At 38.1% G+C, this 19,912-nt stretch overlaps 1 protein-coding gene across 6 annotated transcripts in view; it reads right to left on the reverse strand.

Moving 5' to 3' along the window:
* Window positions 1-18,344, reverse strand: part of CCDC169 (coiled-coil domain containing 169) — a 71,161-nt gene extending 52,817 nt beyond the window's left edge. For 4 of the 6 annotated variants that reach the window (XM_054446419.2, XM_063650764.1, XM_054446422.2 and 1 more), the window contains exons 1-4: window positions 18,108-18,321; window positions 16,248-16,327; window positions 3,669-3,779; window positions 3,546-3,586 (exon numbers count right to left, since the gene is read on the reverse strand). In XM_054446419.2, the coding sequence (XP_054302394.1) occupies window positions 3,546-3,586; window positions 3,669-3,779; window positions 16,248-16,327; window positions 18,108-18,190 (315 nt within the window). In that variant the 5' untranslated portion in view covers window positions 18,191-18,321. Of the gene's footprint in view, window positions 1-3,545; window positions 3,587-3,668; window positions 3,780-16,247; window positions 16,328-18,107 lie in introns of all 6 variants that reach the window. The other 2 variants (XM_063650763.1, XM_054446420.2) reach the window with 1 other exon arrangement.
* Window positions 18,345-19,912: the final 1,568 nt, after the last annotated feature.

The raw sequence follows: 19,912 nt of genomic DNA on the forward strand, positions 1-19,912 counted from the left end.
ATATATAAAGATATTCACTGTGGCAATGCTTGTCATAGTGAGATTTTGAAAAATTCATGATGTACGTAAATAGGCTAACAAATATACTAAGGATATACACATATAATGAAATACTATACAACTGATAAAATTTACTAGATCTTTATTAACATGAATGGAATTAAATAATAAGTAAAAGAATGATATGCACAGTATGATACTTTTTATATGCATTTTTATACATACAACATGTAGAGAGATATTAAAAATAAACTGAAATAATATATACCAAATTCATGGTAGTCCTTGCCTATGAAAAGGAAACAAAAAGAAGGCAGGGAGGAGAACAAAAGGGATCACAACTCTATAAATTGTTTTCATTAAAATATTTAAAGTCAAAAAGGGACACAGATCTGAAGATTTATAAATACTAGAATATGGACTTGTTTGCCATAATACACTCTGTGGGTTTTAACTCAAAATTAAAACCAGAAACAACCTAAAATACCCAGTTATAGGGAAAAGTAATTGAACATTCACATTCCAACACAATGGAACATAATATATCCTTGGAAAATGCACATGAAGAGAACATAACATATGAAATAATTGACTTAATTACCCTGATTAGCATAGGATTCAAAACTGTCCATGCGGTAAGGTTGTAATTATATTTTAAACAACAATAAAAACTAGCTGTAATCCTTTTTCACTTTGTTTTTTGGCTGACTTATTTATTTGGTTGTTCTTTTTAATCAATATGTATGCATACAAAAATTACTAAAAACAGAACTGTCTACAGTGGATATGTTTGATTTTATCATATTCTTTTTCTTTGCCTTTTATTTTCCAAATAATATAAACTGAATACATGTTGAATGAATATGTATGAATGAATTGAATGAATACATAAAATGAAATGCCTTCACTTTAAATGACTTTGTGTGTGGCAGATACAGCCAACTGTACACTCACAATCCACTCTTCTCTTCTTCCTGTATATTCAGTAAAACACTATATTTCCTAGCCTGTCATGCACACAAAGGTGCCCATATGATACAGTTCTAACTGCCAGTGAAATGTCAAGGGGAATTACTGGGTGTAGCATCTTAGAAAGCTCTTTGAAGGGGAGTAGACCTGACTGGCTTTCACCTTTACCATTTCTCCTTCACCTACTTCTTTTTTTGAATGATAATGTGAAGCAGCTGAGAAGGTGAAGTAGCCACCTTTAAACACGAGGACAAAAGCCACTCACAAATGGATGGCAGAGTAGAAACTTAGGGGAAGCCTGGATTCCTTAAGGCATTATACAGCTACTGCACCACCCCTGGACTGCAAACCTCATACTTTCTGTCACATGAGGAAAAAAAAGAAAAGAGAAAAAAAACTTTACTTGTTTAAACCTTTCTCTTACATTCTGCCAAATGCAACCCTTGATACATCATGCTAAAATAAAATTTTAATAAATTACCCCACTGAAAGACACTTAGAAGATAATATAATGTATCTTACCTTCAGAGGAGAAAAGTGAACCTCAAGAAAAAAAAAAAGTTGGAGGCACCAACCTAATATCAGAACAAAGACTAAAGCTTCACTCTCACTTATGTGAATAATTTTTTCTAAAATATTAAAATCACACTGAACTTTACTTTCAAAATGGCTGAAACAGGCGGGGTGTGGTGACTCACACCTGTCATCCCAGCACTTTGGGAGGCGAGGCAGGTGGATTGCTTGAGCTCAGGAGTTCGACACCAGCCTGGGACACATGGTGAAACCTCGTCTCTACTAAAAATACAATAATTAGCCAGGCATGGTGGCATAAGCCTGTAGTCCCAGCTATTCAGGAGGCTGAGGTGAGAGGATTGCTTGAGCTCAGCAGGCAAAGGCTGTAGTGAGCCAAGATTGAACCACTACACTCCAGCCCGGGTGACAGAGTGAGACCCTCCCTCAAAAAAAAAAAAAAAAATGCTGAATGGTGAATTTTACATTATGTATATTTACCACAATTAAAGAGAGATAAAATTATATTAAAATGAAGTCCACTTTAATGATCTAGTTTAAAGATAACATTTTATATATTTTTGTCAAATAACATATAAAATATTACACATATACTAGTCAACAACAAGTGCCCATCCTTTTGCTACTCATAAGCAAATCTGTAGTTTGAAATTACTCAAAATTAGTATTCAAACTAACACATCAATTTCATAAGTATGTCTGTACAGATTACTCCTAAACACTAAACAATCCACAACAAGGATAAAGAATCGGGAAATTTACAGATGGTGTTTGAATTCATACTCTATCTCACAAAAGCAACTAATTTAAGCCCTTTTCCCTAATTGTCAATTTAACAGGAAGCCAAAAATATGTCTGCATTACACAATTATGTGTCTGAATTTCACAAATATTATTCTTTATATCAAAGAATAAGACTTAGTATCTTTTGTCCTTAGCTAAGAGGGTCTCTTGACTGGATATAGGATTGTTGGATCCCAATGCTTTTTGCTTAGTATTTGGACACTTCTATCGCTGACTCCTTGGCTAGATTTCTAATCTCTGCTGCTCAGACACACCCCTCTTGGATTCATGAGTACCAAATACTCATGAAAGCACCTGTCCAGAGAATAGAGAGGACCAGTTCTGTTTATACTGAACTTTAATTCTCTTTCCTTTCTGCTTGGTCTGTGGTCCCACTCTTCGTTGTGTTAATATTTCTTCAGTCCTTTACTGTGGAGAAATATAATTCTCTGTCTCTGGATCTAAATTATTAAACCTCTTAGAGAACCACATTTTCAAAAATAACACAAATACATCAAGGAAAATAAATGTATTTTTTCCAACATGAATATGTTCCAGAGTCTCAGGTAGTAGTTAGAAAACCAATTAAATGCTCCTTAGATATGCCCTAAGGTATTTTACCAAGTCATACCAGCACTTGTTGCTACTCTCCACAAGGGTGGTGATACCCACTCTCTTGAGCTAGGACTGAGCCTCAGTTATCAAGAAGCAAGTAGATAGACTATTTTATATCCAGTAGGTAGTAATAAAATTCAACCTGCAATTAAGAAAAGGCACTAAGCTTAACATAGCCCTAGCAACTATTTCTAAATGCCACAAGAGGGCGATATAACTCTATGACAGCACACAGGAAAACAATTTTTCGAATTAAAAAAGAAAAATTCCTGACTTTCCAAGATATGGAAATAAAGGCATGTCTGGGTTGAAAATAACAAGTGCGCAAAAAGACTTATTTCTCCTCAATTCATTATTAGCAAAAACACAGTATTTGTCTATATCTTTCTCTGAAGGTTGGCAGTGATTCAAAAAGCAATATCCATACATGCTCTGCTCTTCAGGACACCTGTGAATATAGCTGGCAACTTAGTGCTCCACCTATAGCTACTCAAAAATTATTTGTTGTTACTTCAAACAGGTCCCTTGAACAAAATAGTTTATTTGGACCTTGCCCTAGTCTTCAAACTTCTGTTTGAAACATGTCTGGAAAAAATAGACATAATTTCCTTCAATTATTCTTTGTGTTTAATCACATTTCTACTCACCACTGGCATTCGTTCATAGACACGAATAGAAGATAGTCTATCTACAATAAATCAAATATGAGCACTTAATGTTTTATCAGTTTTAACTCAAATTATAAAACATACATATGATTGGTTTTGTACCTGAAGAGTTTCCACGGATTTTTTCCATCTTCTCCTTGAGATAAACAATTTGCTTTTCTAGTTGATCATTTAATTCAAGTTGTGTCTCATAACGGGTTTTCCATTCACTACCTGAGTAAAAACAGGGGGAAACAATCAAGATCACCCCACTACCTCTCATTTATTCATTAAAATAACATGATGAGCTTGATCTTACTCTATTACTATATTTGACTTTATTGGCAATACAGATCAACTAGAAGGAAATAATTATTAAGTCTGTATTTCTGTTAGTAAGATTTTCCAGATTGCAAGAATTAGACCCACACTCAGGCTACCACACAGCCAAACCTTATCACAACTACTGCAATTCCTCTTCTTCCCTACTTCCCACCCCCTTTTTTCTTTTACTTCTTGTGCATCCTTACAATGAATTCAATTAGAGGGAATATCAGGACATGTTTCTTTCCTTGGAACTTGAAATACCCATATATATAATATTCATATATATCCATAAATATACATATGAATATTTCAAGTTCCAAGGAAACTTGAAATATATATTTATATATTTTATATATGTTTATATGTATATAAAATATCCTAAACATTCTAACCTATCCAATGTCATGTTTTTTTCCTTTGAAAGCAATTCTGAAGTCTGCTTAATAACTATCACTTATGTGTCTGCTGTGTGTAAAGCACAAAATGCTTTACATACATTAAGTAATTTAATCCTCATTTTAGAAATGCAGTTACCTATTTTACAAAGATGAGGAAACCAAGGCTCAAAGATGTCAATGTCAAATAACATTCTTAAGATGACAGAGCTAATAAATAAGGGAACCGGGTTTTTAATCCAGTTTTATCTGCCTTTGAAATCATATCCTCTTAACTGCTAAGCTGAAGGAACAATGTACATTTAGCTATCTTCTCAGGCATTTTCTCTTAACCTTAAGCAGTTTTCTTTCACTAAACCCCTTTAGCTATTAAAGTCAAAGCATTTTCCTTACGTCTGGGGAAAAAGAAGAATACAGCCAAAAATTAAAAGGTCTTTGTTCAGATTCAAAGCCCAAAGCTAACTTTTTCGAGTCTTTGAAGTCAGGCTTTGTAGAGGGCAAAAAGATGGCTTCTTTTTCAACTTTAAATGCTCTTCACATGTCTGAAATAACTGCTGCTACGTAACAGTTGGTGGAAGAGTTAAGTAGAAAGAGTATTAGCACATACCACTACCAACCTCCTCAGACCTGACACAGGTCTCCCTTACACCCTCATCTCTATGCAAATGTGGTCTACCAAAGGGGCTGGAACACCCTCCCATACTGAAACTGAAAGTCATTAACCCAAAAGCTTTAGAAAGGTACAAGAAGAAAGGAGAAGCCCTGAAAGACTAAACATTTACCCAAAAGATACAGTAGAGCTCAACTGTATGGAATCATGTTTATAACTTGCTACCTAAAGTCTCCCTTTGTCATGGTATCCCCTTTCCTACCATGGTAATGGATGCTTCAGAGCAAGACGAGAATGGTTACCAAAAAATTAAAAATGCAATTTATTTTTGGCACATCTGAGTACAGTTTATAAATTTTGACACCATTTTATTTTAAAATATTATTGACTTTTAAGTCAATCATCAAATTTAGATTATCAAATATAGACAAGCCAGCCAGGCACGGTGGCTCACACCTGTAATCCCATTTTGGGAGGCTGAGGCTGGCGGATCACTTGAGGTCAGGAGTTCAAGACTAGCCTGGCCAATGTGGTGAAATCCCGTTCTCTACTAAAGAATATAAAAATTAGCCGGGCATGGTGGCAGGTGTCCGTAATCCCAGCTACTCAGGAGGCTGAGGCAGGAGAATTGCTTGAACCCGGGAGGCGGGGTTGCAGTGAGCTGAGATTGCGCCACTGCACTCTAACCTGGGTGACATAGCGAGTCTGCATCTCAAAAAAATAAAAATTTTTCTCAAAAAAATAAAAATAAGATAGATAGATAGATAGATAGATAGATAGATAGACAGACAGACAGACAGACAGACCTATTAGTATACAATCATAACCAAATGGAATCTGGCTACTCGCCACTTACAGAGTCCAATTAATAAGAGGAAGGTCTGGCAGAAAGTGACTTTATTAACCCCAACATCAACATGGGACAACACAAAAGACCCAAGATAGACACCAAAACAAGACACACAGACCTTGTAACCAGCACAACTCCTGCATGCCTCCCATATTGTTTCCCTTTGTAAGCCCCCTGCCTTTTCCCTAGAAATTGGACATGGTTATTTTGGATGTGAATCTGGCCACTTGTCCATTATTAGTTTTGGTCAATGAAGTCACTTTCTCTCTACTGGACCTCGCTTTTGTTAATTGAACTACGCAATCAGCACTTACAATTGCTGGTTACAATTTTAGTGTCCCGTATGGTGAGTGCTGTATGCTCCAGGGCCTGAGCCTGCCAGTCTGGTTTCTATCAGATGGGGCATAGGGCCACCTGTGAATACTAGTTGCTGATGGCTAGCTGACCCATGGCTAGGATATTAGGGAATTTTCCAGCAGCTGCCAAGAATCTTTTGTCTTAGGGATCCTCTCTTTTCTTCCTGCTATGGTGTCTGCTACCTTCAATGCTTCACTGGTGCAAAGAAAGTGACCTCTGGAGAAGCTGACAAACTTTGGAATTAGGTGCATTAGTCAGAGTGTACCCAGCCACCCTCTGCCTCTTTTGGGGTGTCACTGGGGCTCTGCTTTATTTAAACTCGGCTGCCAGTGACACTATATGAGCATTTTATGCATTGGTTTTGTTTGTGTTTGCTGCATCCTTGGGCCTTTGCTCAGTTCTGACTCAGTTGCCTGGGGGAGCCATTTGAAACTGAAATGAGGGATTTGGGAGTCTACACAGCCCCTTAACCAGGGATTTGTTTGGAGGCACACCACCTGTTTGTCCGTGTGTGAGATCTTTGTGAACCCTGATCTCTTTCTCTCTCTCTTTCCCCTTTTTTCCAACTTCGTCATCCTGATTATCTCAGAAGCCATCTACAGCCGTACTCTTCTCAGCCAAAACCACCCTTCACTCCCTCTGGCTGGAAACAGTTTACCTTGACTGGTGACTTGAGGAAATGGGAGGGATTCATCTTACACCCTTCAGTTCTAGGGTGCTGAGGCTCTCCCTAAGAGGAGATAAACAAGAGAGGTAGGTGTACTGTGCAGTGGCTGGAAGGCTTATAAACCTCCCTTCCTTCTTTTCTCTTTCCTCTTCCTGCCCATAAAACCTGACCTCCTTTCTCCTCTCCACTCCTTCCTTTTTCTCTTTTCCTGTTCAAACCAGGAAACCAGTACTGAAGAGGAAAAACAATTTTCAACATCCTGGCCCCTGATTTTGTCATCCTCTTTGGGACTCCAGCTGATTACATATGGTGCATTTTTGTGTACATTTTAAACTGACGGGCATATTACAGCAAGAAAAATTTAGAGCTCAAATAGTTAACCTGAAGCTATAGAGTTAAGTAGAGTCTTCTAAAGCTATCTTCCCCTCTTTTCTGCCTGCTTTAAATCTGCTGTTACTAAGCTACTGGTGCTAAGACTCATTTATAATCTAACTAGAATGTAAACACTGGAAAGTTGTTTGAAACTGAAAATAAAAAAAACAAGGGTAAAAGGGGTTTAAAAAAACTGCTATAGAGACTCCTTTACCCAAAATTTTGGTTCACAGATTTCCTTGGATTACCTATTAGGGCAAATGAAGTTTGGCCATATGAACAGGTTCCAATTTTGTCAGAAAAAGAACTTGAAGCCAGCTATCTTTTGTAGGTCTGTGAGTTTGTAATGCTGTCTCATGGCTGGAGTTCCAAGGTAAAAGCTATTAGTTAATTCTTTGCGTGTGTATGTATACATGTTTAGATATATCTATGTAATATTCATGTATTATGTTCTGTGTTATGTCTAGCATGCTATCAAACTGGCTTATAAGTAAATGAGTACTCAGAAATTAAGTCCAAATGCTTTTCAAGTGCATGTGAATTTTTAATAAATAAAACTGGTTTTAAAATTATTGATAAAAATAGAAAGGTCTTCAGAATTGTCCACATACATTTTTGTCTAAGTGGTTTTATATTTGTATCAGTGTGTATACAAAGGTGTCAAGGGTTGACACAAAGGTTCTAAGACTTTAAACTCAACCATAAACAGAATAATCTTTGTGTATTTTTTTTTTTGACAAATAAGACTAACTTGTTAGTTCAATGAAACAGCTAAATCTTCAGACCCATCAGCAAATACATTTAATTTTAAGGTTCTTAATTAGGTGCTCACCATTTAGTGTTCAGATTTTAAAAATGGTTAATAGGGAAATAACTTTATTATTTATTTTTAATTTTTTTTTTTTTGAGATGGAGTCTCACTCTGTCGCCCAGGCTGGAGTGCAGTGGCGCAATCTCGGCTCACTGCAAGCTCCACCTCCCCAATTCACACCATTCTTCTGCCTCAGCCTCCCGAGTAGCTGGGACGACAGGCACCCACCACCATGTCTGGCTAATTTTTCTGTATTTTTTTAGTAGAGACAGCATTTCACCATGTTAGCCACCAGGATGGTCTCGATCTTCTGACCTCATGATCCACCCGCTGCGGCCTCCCAAAGTGCTGGGATTACACGTGTGAGCCACTGTGCCTGGCCGGGAAATAACTTTAAATAATGATTAGTTTTGTGTAATATCTCAGTTTTCAGAAGTAATCTAGATAAATTACTAAGAAATGGAAAAAGTGAATACATGTAAATGAGATAAATGCTTGTAAGTGGACTTTTTGTGTAATTTAAAATCTTAAAATTATTTTGAATTAAATAATAGATGCTCCAATCCAATAGATAGTAATTTGATTTCTGTGAAATTTCCAATTAAGAAAAGATTATGATATGGGAAAACATATTTCTAAAATTGTAGAATGGTTTCATCCAGAAAATGCTAACATCTGATAAACAGTTCAGGATTTCTTGCTTCCTAAGTTTTCACTAAAATTTAAGGTTACTAAGAATTCTAATATATAATTCTGCAAGTTGTGTTCTCATTTTTTAAAAAACAGTAATTTAAGTAATTCAAAGGTTATTTAAAAGTTATTTCTAAAAGAAGGTAAAAAAAGAATCAGTGAGTAGGGGAGAGAGATATAAAGAAAGTTGTAGATACAAAAATGTATTTATAATAAAAAAGTTATAAAACAAGCAAATAATTTTACATGAGAAAGATTTTATATAGTAAATTTTTATCCTAAAATAAAATGGCTAGTTATTCAGAAAACAGAAAATTTTAGGACAAGTCAGAAAGTCTAAGCATGTAATAAATGGTCTATGTAAGTTATGATAAGGTTCATAAAAGGAAAATTACAAAAGCTATTTTATATATTAAGTTGGCTATAATTAAAAGGGAATTATTTTTCATAGTCTTTCTAAGATTGATCCCCTATCTTAAAACAAGGTTTTCTTAAGGTATTACTTTTCTCTTAATAAAATTATAAGAGATTTTTAAAATTTTAGAACCTGTTTCTTTTAAAAACTTCTCAGAATCATATCTCAGAAGTTCAACTATTGCTGTCTCACTGCTTTCAGCTTTTTCTCCCCCTGAGAAGGTCTGAGATGACAGCTCTCTCCTTCAGCTTTTAAATTAGCTTCTGTAACTTTTTTCCTCTGGTTCCATTGTTGTGGCCTGATGCTAAAATGTTTTATCTTAAAGGTCTAGAAAAGCAATATTTTCCTTCAGTATAATTTGATTCTGTACTCTTGGCTTTCTTGATAGATTTAAATTTTTCAATGTAATCAAAAAACTTCTCATGCACTTACTAAGAACTATGTACTCCTCTGCTATACTCATAACCCTGAACACATTCTTCCTGTGTCTGATTAAATTCAAGAACATTTTTCATCAGGTTTAACTTCCAGGTTGTCTAAATAAGCTTCCTATAAGGAAAAGTAGTCACGTTGCAGGTTTTTCTTTGCCTTTCTAGTAACTGGCATAAGAAACAACATTTTACTTTTTATCAAAATAATTCATATGTTGTCTTTATTAGATTTTTAACTGCTTAGAAAAACTGAGACCTAAAAGGCTGAAAGTTGTTACATGCATGTAACCTTCTGTATTGCCTTTAAGTCTTTCAATGATCATTTTGGTTAAATTAGTAACTATTGGTTTACAATGACCTGTGGAACTGTTTTAATCAAATGTTTTGAGCCCTTTAACATTTTTGAGAAACATCTTCAAAATTGAAACCAAAATTAAGTCTCTGGCTTATTGCTGGTGTTTATCAAAGCTATAAAAGTTAATCACTGCAAGGTTACAGAATCTTTTTACAGCTTCCAGTCAAGTCATGGACTCCAGTGTCACCACCTTCAGCCCCTTAAAAAGGTCCTTATCAGGTGCTATTAACTAATCCTTGTACTATGAAGTTACAGGGCTTTGACTCCTGGGTACACATATCTCATCTAAAGAAGGCAGTGACTCCTGCCAGTATCTGACAGCAAATCTAAGTTAACCGAAGCCCCATTTATAGATCTGGGCAAAGATGACAATCATAGTAAACTACTTTCAAGAGACACAGGGACACGCCTGTACCACAAAAAAATTAAGATTCACTTAATAATTTTGCCTCTATCTAAAATAATATAATTTATTCTGTGCGTAAATAGATACTAAATAATTTAAATGTTTAAATTTAGTGCCTAAATTGATACTGAATAATTTAAATGTTTAGCTACCTAGAAGTTTCCTTTCCTGTAACTGTCAGAATTAGGCAGGGCTTATGACCTTTTTGTTTGAAACACTGCTAATACTTTACAATTTTTTTTACCTCCAGAATTTGAAACTATTCAATCCCTCCAGGCCCAGGGGCTATCACAGAAGTGTATCATTGTAAGGGCCAGATTTTGAGGGATAAAATTAATTAAGACCCTCCAAATCAAGGATAGACACACAGATGCCTAAACAGCTGAACAATATGCTTGTGTTTTGTACAGCTAATTGCTACAAGTCAAGATTACAGTATTTCAATGCAGAGAATTTATAGATAACTCAACTTTATAACCTTATTTTTTGACTTTTGGTTTTTGGCTCTTATGTTGCCTAAAAGGGGTTTTAAAGATTACTGAATACTTGCTCACCTCCACTCCCATCTGGCCTAAAACGTTTAATTGGATGTAAGTCTTTGACTCTAAGTTCCTTGGCAATAGGGGTTCCACTGAGAGGCATGATGGACCAGGGGCAAGTAGCCACACCACCCCAGAACTTAAGTTAATAAAAGCTTAGCTATGGATACTACCTCTGCATACCTTGACCAAAAAAGGGGGAACTTAAAAAAAAAAAAAAAAACTCCTAAGCTCCCCCAACAGACTGAATGTATCCACCTCTTGGCCAAAGGGAATCCCAAAGAAACCTGAAAAACTAGTTCAGGCCATTATGAGAAGTGGAGGGTTGGACATGCCACACTATACCTTCCCCCATTTTGGAGTTTAGACACAAATGACCAGCATTAACATTAAAATAGAGATCACATAAGACTGACAAGACAGACTCTTTGTAGCAATGAGACACACACTGTTATGTTTCACTTGCTAACAAAGTCTCTCAAAAGCTCAGCAAACATGTGTTAATGCTGCAAAGCTTTCCCAAACTCATTTTATTCTAGAGTTTCCTGTATGAAATCTCTTATGTTAAATAAGTAAGAATTTGGACTCAACAGTTATTCCCTTAGAGTTATAGTCTTCTGTTATCTCTTCATATAGGTCCTCATATTTCTTGTCAGGAATATTGTCAGATCTTTCATGGTTTCGGTTGGAATTGTGGGTGGGATCATTTAAAAACCCTATTTTCTAACTGGTTATTGCTGGCATTTGTTTTTTTAAATAAACATTTATTTCATTATTGTATCCAACTATTTTCTAATTCTTTATTAATATACTAACCTTTATAATTGTATCACTTCCTCTCTAATAGCTATAACTCTTATTTCTATTTCATATTTTATTGCTTAATTAGAACTTTCAAAACTATATTGCATTTTAATAATGGCAGCAGACAGCTTTGGTATTTTTTCCCCCCAAGAATGGAAATGCCTCTACTATTTCATTGTTAAGTATTATGCTAGTTTGAGATAAATAGAAGTATTCTTTTCCTTGTTTTGAAATAAGAAAAACAAATGGAGTTTTATTTTTAAAATTTTAGCATTTACTGAGGTGATTTAAAAAAAATATATTGGATTTATTAATATATTACCCACTAGCCAAAGGTATTTGGGCATAGAAACCAGCCTATAAAAGATTCAAACTTTTATATGAAGATGTAAACTTGTGTGTTGTCAGTAAGTCTTCATTTTTTTTTTTTTTTTTGGATGGAGTCTCGTTCTTGTCATCCAGGCTGGAGTGCAATGGTGCAATCTTTGCTCACTGCAACCTCCACCTCCCGGTTCAATCGATTCTCCTGCCTCAGCCTCCAGAGTAGCTGGGATTACAGGTACCCACCACCACACCTGGCTAATTTTTCTTTTGTTATTTTTAGTACAGACACAGTTTCACCATGTTGGCCAGGCTGGTCTCGAACTCCGGACCTCAGGTGATCTGCCTGCCTTGGCCTCCCAAAGTGCTGGGATTACAGGTGTGAACTGCCGCACCCGGCCTCCATTTTTTAATCTATAAAACGAAGGTAATGATATTATTTTCAAAGGGTAGTTGTGAGGCTTCAATTTTTTAAAAAAATGTACTTAAAGCTCTACACAAACACTAATTCTTCTTGCTTAAAAAAAAAGTCACATGAACATTTTCTTATCACTAAACTTTGTTGTGAAATTCAAATTAAAACATAAAACCAAATTTTCTACATATAGTTTCCTATGAATCCTAAAAGGCTTCAAGAGGTGACTTTGAGAATATAAAGCTCTTTGGAGTTGGCTGTTTACCACCTGCCTAAAAATTAATCCAGTGACAAGCAAGATCAAACAATAAGCAGATGAGAAAGTAGAAATAAAAACTACTCTTTTGAAGGCTTTTGCTGTAAATGGGGCAGGGACAGGGGATGCTAGCTGAAGGGGAAAAGTGGGGCCAAAAGAAGCCTATCATTTGTTGTTTAGATAAAATAAATTCAGCATGTTGGTCTGCTGTTGGGAATGATCCACTAGAGCAGGGAAAACAGACAGTGTAGGGAAGAGAGGGCCATCACTAGAGTGATATCGTTGAGTAGGTGCGAGTAGGTAGGATCTACTGCACAAAGGGAGGAGATAACCTGAGACAAGAATAAGGACAGATCATTCATAGAAACAAGAGGGAAGAGGATGTGCAAGGGTGCAGGTAGATGGGTAGCTCTGCTGGTAGAAACACGTAGAAGTCCTCTTCTGATTGCTTCTTTTTTTTCTTTGTAAGAGGAGGGTAAGCTCATTACCTGAGAATGTGATTGAGTGGAGAGGTGGTAGAGGTTTGAGAAGAAAGCAGAAACGGTGAAAAAATTATCTGAACAGTGAATGTATCCCTATTTGTCGCATGTGCACATATTTCCAATAATAAATTCCTTTTAAAACACCTTTAATATTGCCCCACTGCCTTCAGGATAAGCGTAAATTCATTAGCATCATGCAATCTTCTTGATTTATCTCCTCATAAACTTTAATCTCATCTCCTAACGCATTCTCATTATGACCTATGTTCCATTTTTATCAATTACTTAGCATATTCCCCAAATGGCTTTATGTTTAATGCTCCTGTGGCAGACTGTATTTTCTAAAGATGACTGCCAATAATATATCCCATCCCATGTGTTGCTCTGTAATGTGACCTTAAAAGCAGTCTACCTCTCCAGTCCCTTGAATCTGTGACTATTATGACCAACAGAATACAGTGGATATAACCCTGTGCCAGTTCTGGGAGTAGCCCTTGACTGGCCTGGCAGTCTCTACTTATGTCTTTTGGAATGCTTGCTCTTGGGATACATCCTCTTGGAACCTAACCACCATGCTGTGAGAAGAAAAAGGTATAAGAGGCATTTCTGACAGGCAGCCCTAGCTGAGCTTCCAGTCAAAAGCCAGTGTCAGATGTTAGCCATGTGAATGAGTCATCACGGAATGACCAGCTCACTTGAATCTTCAGTATACCTGACTGCAACCAAACAAGAGACCCCAATCAAGAACCATCCAGGTGAACCAACCCAGTTAATCCACAGAATTATATGAGATAGTTTGTTGTTTTAAGCTCCTAAATTATAGGGTTATTTGCTATGTAGCAAAAGACAAGCAAAAGTGTTTTGAGTGTGATGTGGTAGGTGGCAGTTGTATTATCATTTACTGAAGGCATGGTAAATAGATGATCTAGGATCAAGTCACGGCTCTGCCACTCCCTGGCTATATTACCTTAGAAGTTATTTGAATTCCTGAATTTCATTCTTCCATATATGGGGATAATAATAACTACCTCACCTGACACAGTCCCTGGCTTTAAAGGAGTAAATGTTTCTGCCCTTCACCTTAGGCCTTACTTTTGGCCCACTAAGGAAAGAACTTTCTCTCCTATCATTCTGACGTTTTCTCTTTATACCCACAAACTAGCTCCTTCTTTTGAGAACTGCTACAACTTGTTGAGCCACATTTTACTAGTGGGCATAGTTACTGCATGTGTACCTGTGAGCATGCCTTCTGTTCTTCCTGTAACTGGGTACATGAGGAAGTTCCAGCTACCCTGCCAACGCAGCTATTTGATAAGTACACTTAGAACCTGCCCCCAGAGACTGAGTTATATCTAAGATATAGATATGTAGATAGAGGAAGCTACTTCAGCCTTGGGACAAAGTAGTATTCTACAACCAAGCTTTAACAAAGCATTGGGTACTTATAGAAAGTGGCATTTTATTTCCCATATGGCCACTAATCCTTTTTGTTCATGGCTCCCCAATTGAGGAAGAGTATAAATGTAGCAGGACGAGCCATAGACAAAACCCCTCAGACACCGAGTTAAAGAAGGAAAGGCTTTATTCGGCTGGGAGCATCAGCAAGACTCACATCTCAAAAAACCGAGCTCCCCAAGTAAGCAATTCCTGTCCCTCTTAAGGGCTTAGAACTCTAAGGGGGTCTGCGTGAGAGGGTCGAAATTGATTGGGCAAGCAGGGGGTATGTGACTGGGGGCTGCATGCACCGGTAATTAGAATGGAACAGAACAGGACAGAGATTTTCACAGTGCTTTTCCATACAATGTAATCTATAGATAACATAACTGTCAGGCCTCTGAGCCCAGGCCAGGCCATCGCATCCCCTGTGACTTGCACGTATACATCCAGATGGCCTAAAGTAACTGAAGATCCACAAAAGAAGTAAAAACAGCCTTAACTGATGACATTCCACCATTGTGATTTGTTCCTGCCCCACCCTAACTGATCAATGTACTTTGTAATCTCTCCCACCCTTAAGAAGGTACTTTGTAGTCTCCCCCACCCTTAAGAAGGTTCTTTGTAATTCTCCCCACCCTTGAGAATGTACTTTGTGAGATCCACCCCTGCCCGCCAGAGAACAAACCCCCTTTGACTGTAATTTTCCATCACCTTCCCAAATCCTATAAAACGGCCCCACCCCTATCTCCCTTCGCTGACTCTCTTTTCAGACTCAGCCCGCCTGCACCCAGGTGAAATAAACAGCCATGTTGCTCACACAAAGCCTGTTTGGTGGTCTCTTCACACGGACGCGCATGAAAATAACCTATTAGGTCGGGGGTCAATCTTTAACTACCAGGCCCAGGGTGTGGTGCTGGGCTGTCTGCCTGTGGATTTCATTTCTGCCTTTTAGTTTTTATTTCTTCTTTCTCTGGAAGCAGAAATTGGGCATAAGACAATATGAGGGGTGGTCTCCTCCCTTATAAATGCCCACCCTGATAACCCTAATAAACTCCTCCTGTTCTTTAGCATTCAGTTCAAGCAACGCCCATTCTGGAAAGCCTGTCTTTATTAACTCACCCGAATTCTGTTAGGTTTCCCTTCCCTAAGTTTTCATTTATCCTTACGTAGAACTTATACGACTTCTCATATCCATATTCTGGTTTGATACTTTCTCCCAATAGTCAATGAACCTCTTTAGAACAGGGAAAACAAAGGTCTTCCATTTAAAGTGTTGACATATGGCAGGGTCATATCTTGCATACATTACAAATTTTAAGGATATATGAGTGTGTAGGTACACAACATCCTCCACACCAAACGCACATTCTTCCAACAACAATAGCTAAAACCTAGATATGGATTTTAAATACACCCCAAATCTAGAAGTTAAGATATAAAGAGTGTAACTTGAGGTGAATACAAAACTGGTGATATTTATTTAATAAAAAAATAATATATTGATGTCATGTAACAAAGGTTTTGCTAATTAATGAACATTTTGAACTTGAAAGGTAGAAAAATAATTAAACAGTAATAAGTTTGATATTCTGAAGTATCAGTTTTAAAGCCTCTATCATAAACTAGTATTAATGTGGCCAAAAAGCAATATTGAAACGTTGGTACTATTATTCAATATATGGAATTTAATGCATCATAGATATCCTGGTAAAATGAACAATAATTATACAGGAGTCACAAATATAAGTATTTACTTATATACCTTCATTGTCAGTATTGAGTTTGGCTTCCAGTTCTGTAATCTTGTGTCTTAGTTCAAATATTGAGAGTTGCACTGCATCCCTGTTATTTAAAATATTTTTCTTGATTATAATTCAATTAAAAATAACATCAGAAAAATAATACATAGTAACCCACTACTACTTCGGGAACAATTTACTATGATACATCATTTACTGAAGAACTGGTTAAGAAATAAGACTCAGGCAAAGGAACACTTCCAATTAGTCAGTTCTAGGACTCAAATATGCACTAAAGCTCAAAGACTCCCAGGCAACAATTGGAAATCTTTTATTTATTTTTATTTATTTTTTTTGAGACAGAATCTCGCTCTGTTGCCCAGGCTGGAGTGCAGTGGGGCAATCTCGGCTCACTGCAACCTCCGCCTCCCGGGTTCAAGCAATTCTCCTGCCTCAGCCTCCTGAGTAACTGGGATTACAGGCATGTGCCACCAAGCCCTGCCAATTTTTTTGTATTTTTAGTAGAGACGGGGTTTCACCATATTGGCCAGGCTGGTCTCGAACTCCTAACCTTGTGATCCACCCAGCCTCGGCCTCCCAAAGTGCTGTGATTACAGGCGTGGGCCACCACGCCTGGCCCTTGGAAATCCTTTATTCTTAACTTAAATATCATCCTAAAGAAGTTAGTTATCTGGTTTTTCAGAACCAAGCAAATTAGGCACTGCACATTATTACAGAAAGGCATACCTAGGGCAATACATAACAGCTGACAAACTGAAACAAAGAGGAAAAAAAACAAACACTAATTTAAAAGGTTAGCTATTTAGGACATCAGTAAATAGAACATTATCATATGACAGGGCCATTTATTCAATAAATATTTCTGACTGCCTATTATGTTCAAGGCATTGTATTAAATACGGAAGAATTCAGTGAACAGTAAACAGAAAAATAGCAATAGCGGCAGCAAAGTTCCACTGGATGCGTATTACAAGCCAATGCTAAGTTCTTTATAGTGCATTTCATTCCGACCTGGGAACAACTGCAGGAGGTATGAGATGACTATTTGTATACCAGTCTTAGAGCTGAGAAAACTGAGGATTAAAGACGTTAATTAACTTGTCCAAGATTGCATAATTACTGAGTGACAAGAGATGGGGTTTGCATTTATGCAGGACTGTCCTCAAGTACTTGCTCTTATTCTCTACTTCCTCAGAATACACAGAACCTGTCCTCAGAACGCGTGTAGTTTGGTAGCAAAACAAGAAATAGACAGGCAATTAAAATACTGTGACTGGAGCTACAATAGAGGAAAACCCAGAACCCCATCTGGGCGCAAAGGAGAGTCCAATTCTCACGGGACTTGTGGATGGAGTTGGGAGTATATCCAAAAAATACTTTAAATGTTTCAAAAATTTAACACGAAGTATGAATACTGTTTTTAAAAAGCATAAAGGAGGAGTAACAGTTTTACTAAATGTCATTTTATGAAGTTCCCCTTAAAGGGATGAAAGAAAAAAAAAACCGTATAACTAAATAAAATCTTTGGAATTTTAAGCAGAAAACCTGGATTTATGGAGACATCAAAACCAAACACAACTTTTGGCATTACAGTATATGGGCAAAATACACGCCATATGATTGGATCCTTAAGGGCAGCACATCCTACCCTGAAAGCTGCCTACTTACAATACCAAAGGCTTAGTCAAAGAGGCACGTGAATCTTTCGCATGGAAGACTTTTGGAACCCAGCCCGAAGTGCCCAGGGGGTTAATCACGGCGCCGGTCTTACAGCATCCTCAGCGGCTTCGGCCCTGAGACTCCACAGGTGAAGGCTCGGGGGGCGTGGACGGAACCCCACACTGCGCCACCCCCCGACTCACTTCTTGCGGATTTCTTCCAGCAACTGCTGTTTCAGGCGGTTGGTGCTCACACCGTCGAAGTTGTAGCTTCTCTCTTCCTCCATAGTGTCAGGCTAGAGACCTCCCGCGTCTTTCCCAACAGCACCTTAGAGCACAAGACATTAAGGGCCACCCAGAAGCGAGTACGGCAGGAGGCGGTGAACCTCGACAGCCCCCCTGTCGCACCTCCCGCGCCTGCCCGCAGAGGCACGTGGTGACGTCATAAAGCGATGCCCGCAGACGGCAGAGGGTGGGGCGAGGGCGGCTGGGGAGACTGGAGAAGAAACCTACTCTGTCCGGTGACCCTGGAGAACAGCTCGAGGGACACTCCTTGCTCGAGACGCTGGGGTTAGACGTGCTCCGACTACACAGCGGAGTGTCAGGGGGCCAAGAATATCCCTCTCCTTTTTCTTCCCTCCTGCTGGCTTTGGTTGCTTTCCTAAACATTGCCCCAGGCGGCAAAGTCGGCTTCACTCTAAGCCCTTGTTAGGGAAATGCTGGATCCAAGAGTAGCTGCGCACTTCTTTGCTTCAGTTGAACAAGCACCAGAGTCGCTGATTTGGCAGTGTCGGAGCGGGAGGAACTGGTCTTAAAAAGGTACCTCCTGAACTCGGGAAGACTGCTAACCCTCCAGATTATTGTTTTGCATCTGTGTGCTGTTCATGAACATACCTCAGAGCTGCTCACTGCAACTTGAAATTTCATTATATTTTTAATCACAAAGTTTGCATCCTACCCTTGATACATCTGTGTTTCCTTGACAAAAAGAGACAAACTCTGTAAAATATTTGAAGAGATTTATTCTGAGCCAAATGAGTGACCAATGGCTGGTGACAGCCCTCAGGATATTCTGAGAACACGGGCCCAAGGTGGTCAGGGTGCAGCTTAGTTCTATACATTTTAGGGAGACATGGGACATCAATCAAATACATGTTAAAATATACACTGGTTCCATCGGGAAAGGCAGGGCAATTGGAAGGGATGGGGGACGGGGTGGCTTCCAGGTCACAGCTAGATTCAAAGATTTTCTGATTGGCAATTGGTTGAAAAGTTACTGACTAAAGACTTAGGAATGTCTTTAGAAAATAAAGGGGTTGTGGAGACCAAGGTTTTAGTGAGAATGGGATAATTGATTGGTGTGGAAAACATAATTTGGTGTCAGAAGTGTTGTGAATACATAGTTTTCCAATTGAGTTGCTGGATGAGATTCACATTTCAATTGGTAGACTGAGTATAGTACATTGTCTTCCCCAATGTGGGTGGGCCTCAGCCAATGGACTGAAGACGGAATAGAACAAAAAGGCTGACCTCCCAGGAGTAAGAGGGAGCTCCTACAGCCAAACAGCTTGAGCTGGAACACTTTTCCATCCTTGGGCTCAGACTGGGACTACACATCAGTTTGCCTGCATCTCCAGCTTGTCAACTGCAGATTCTGAGACTTCTCAGCCTTCATAATTGTAAGGGCAAATTCCTTATAATAAATCTTTTATACACACACTCCCTATTGGTTCTGTTTCTGTGAATTACCCTAATATAGGAGGTATGCTTATCAAAATTTTGTCTAGCTGTTGAGTCTGAAAGGGCAACTCACAACCAAGTAAACAATAGAATGAAGTGAAAAGGACTAGATTATCTGTTGACAAATCCAAATGTACAGAGGATTTCTTTTTTGAGACAGAGTCTCATCTGTCTCCCAGGCTGGAGTGCAGTGGCACAATCTCAGCTTACTGCAAACTCCACCTCCTGTGTTAAAGCGATTCTCCTGCCTCAGCCTCCCAAAGTAGCTG

The sequence above is a fragment of the Pongo pygmaeus genome, chromosome 14 (assembly GCF_028885625.2).
Source record: "Pongo pygmaeus isolate AG05252 chromosome 14, NHGRI_mPonPyg2-v2.0_pri, whole genome shotgun sequence".
NCBI classification, from domain to species: domain Eukaryota; kingdom Metazoa; phylum Chordata; class Mammalia; order Primates; family Hominidae; genus Pongo; species Pongo pygmaeus.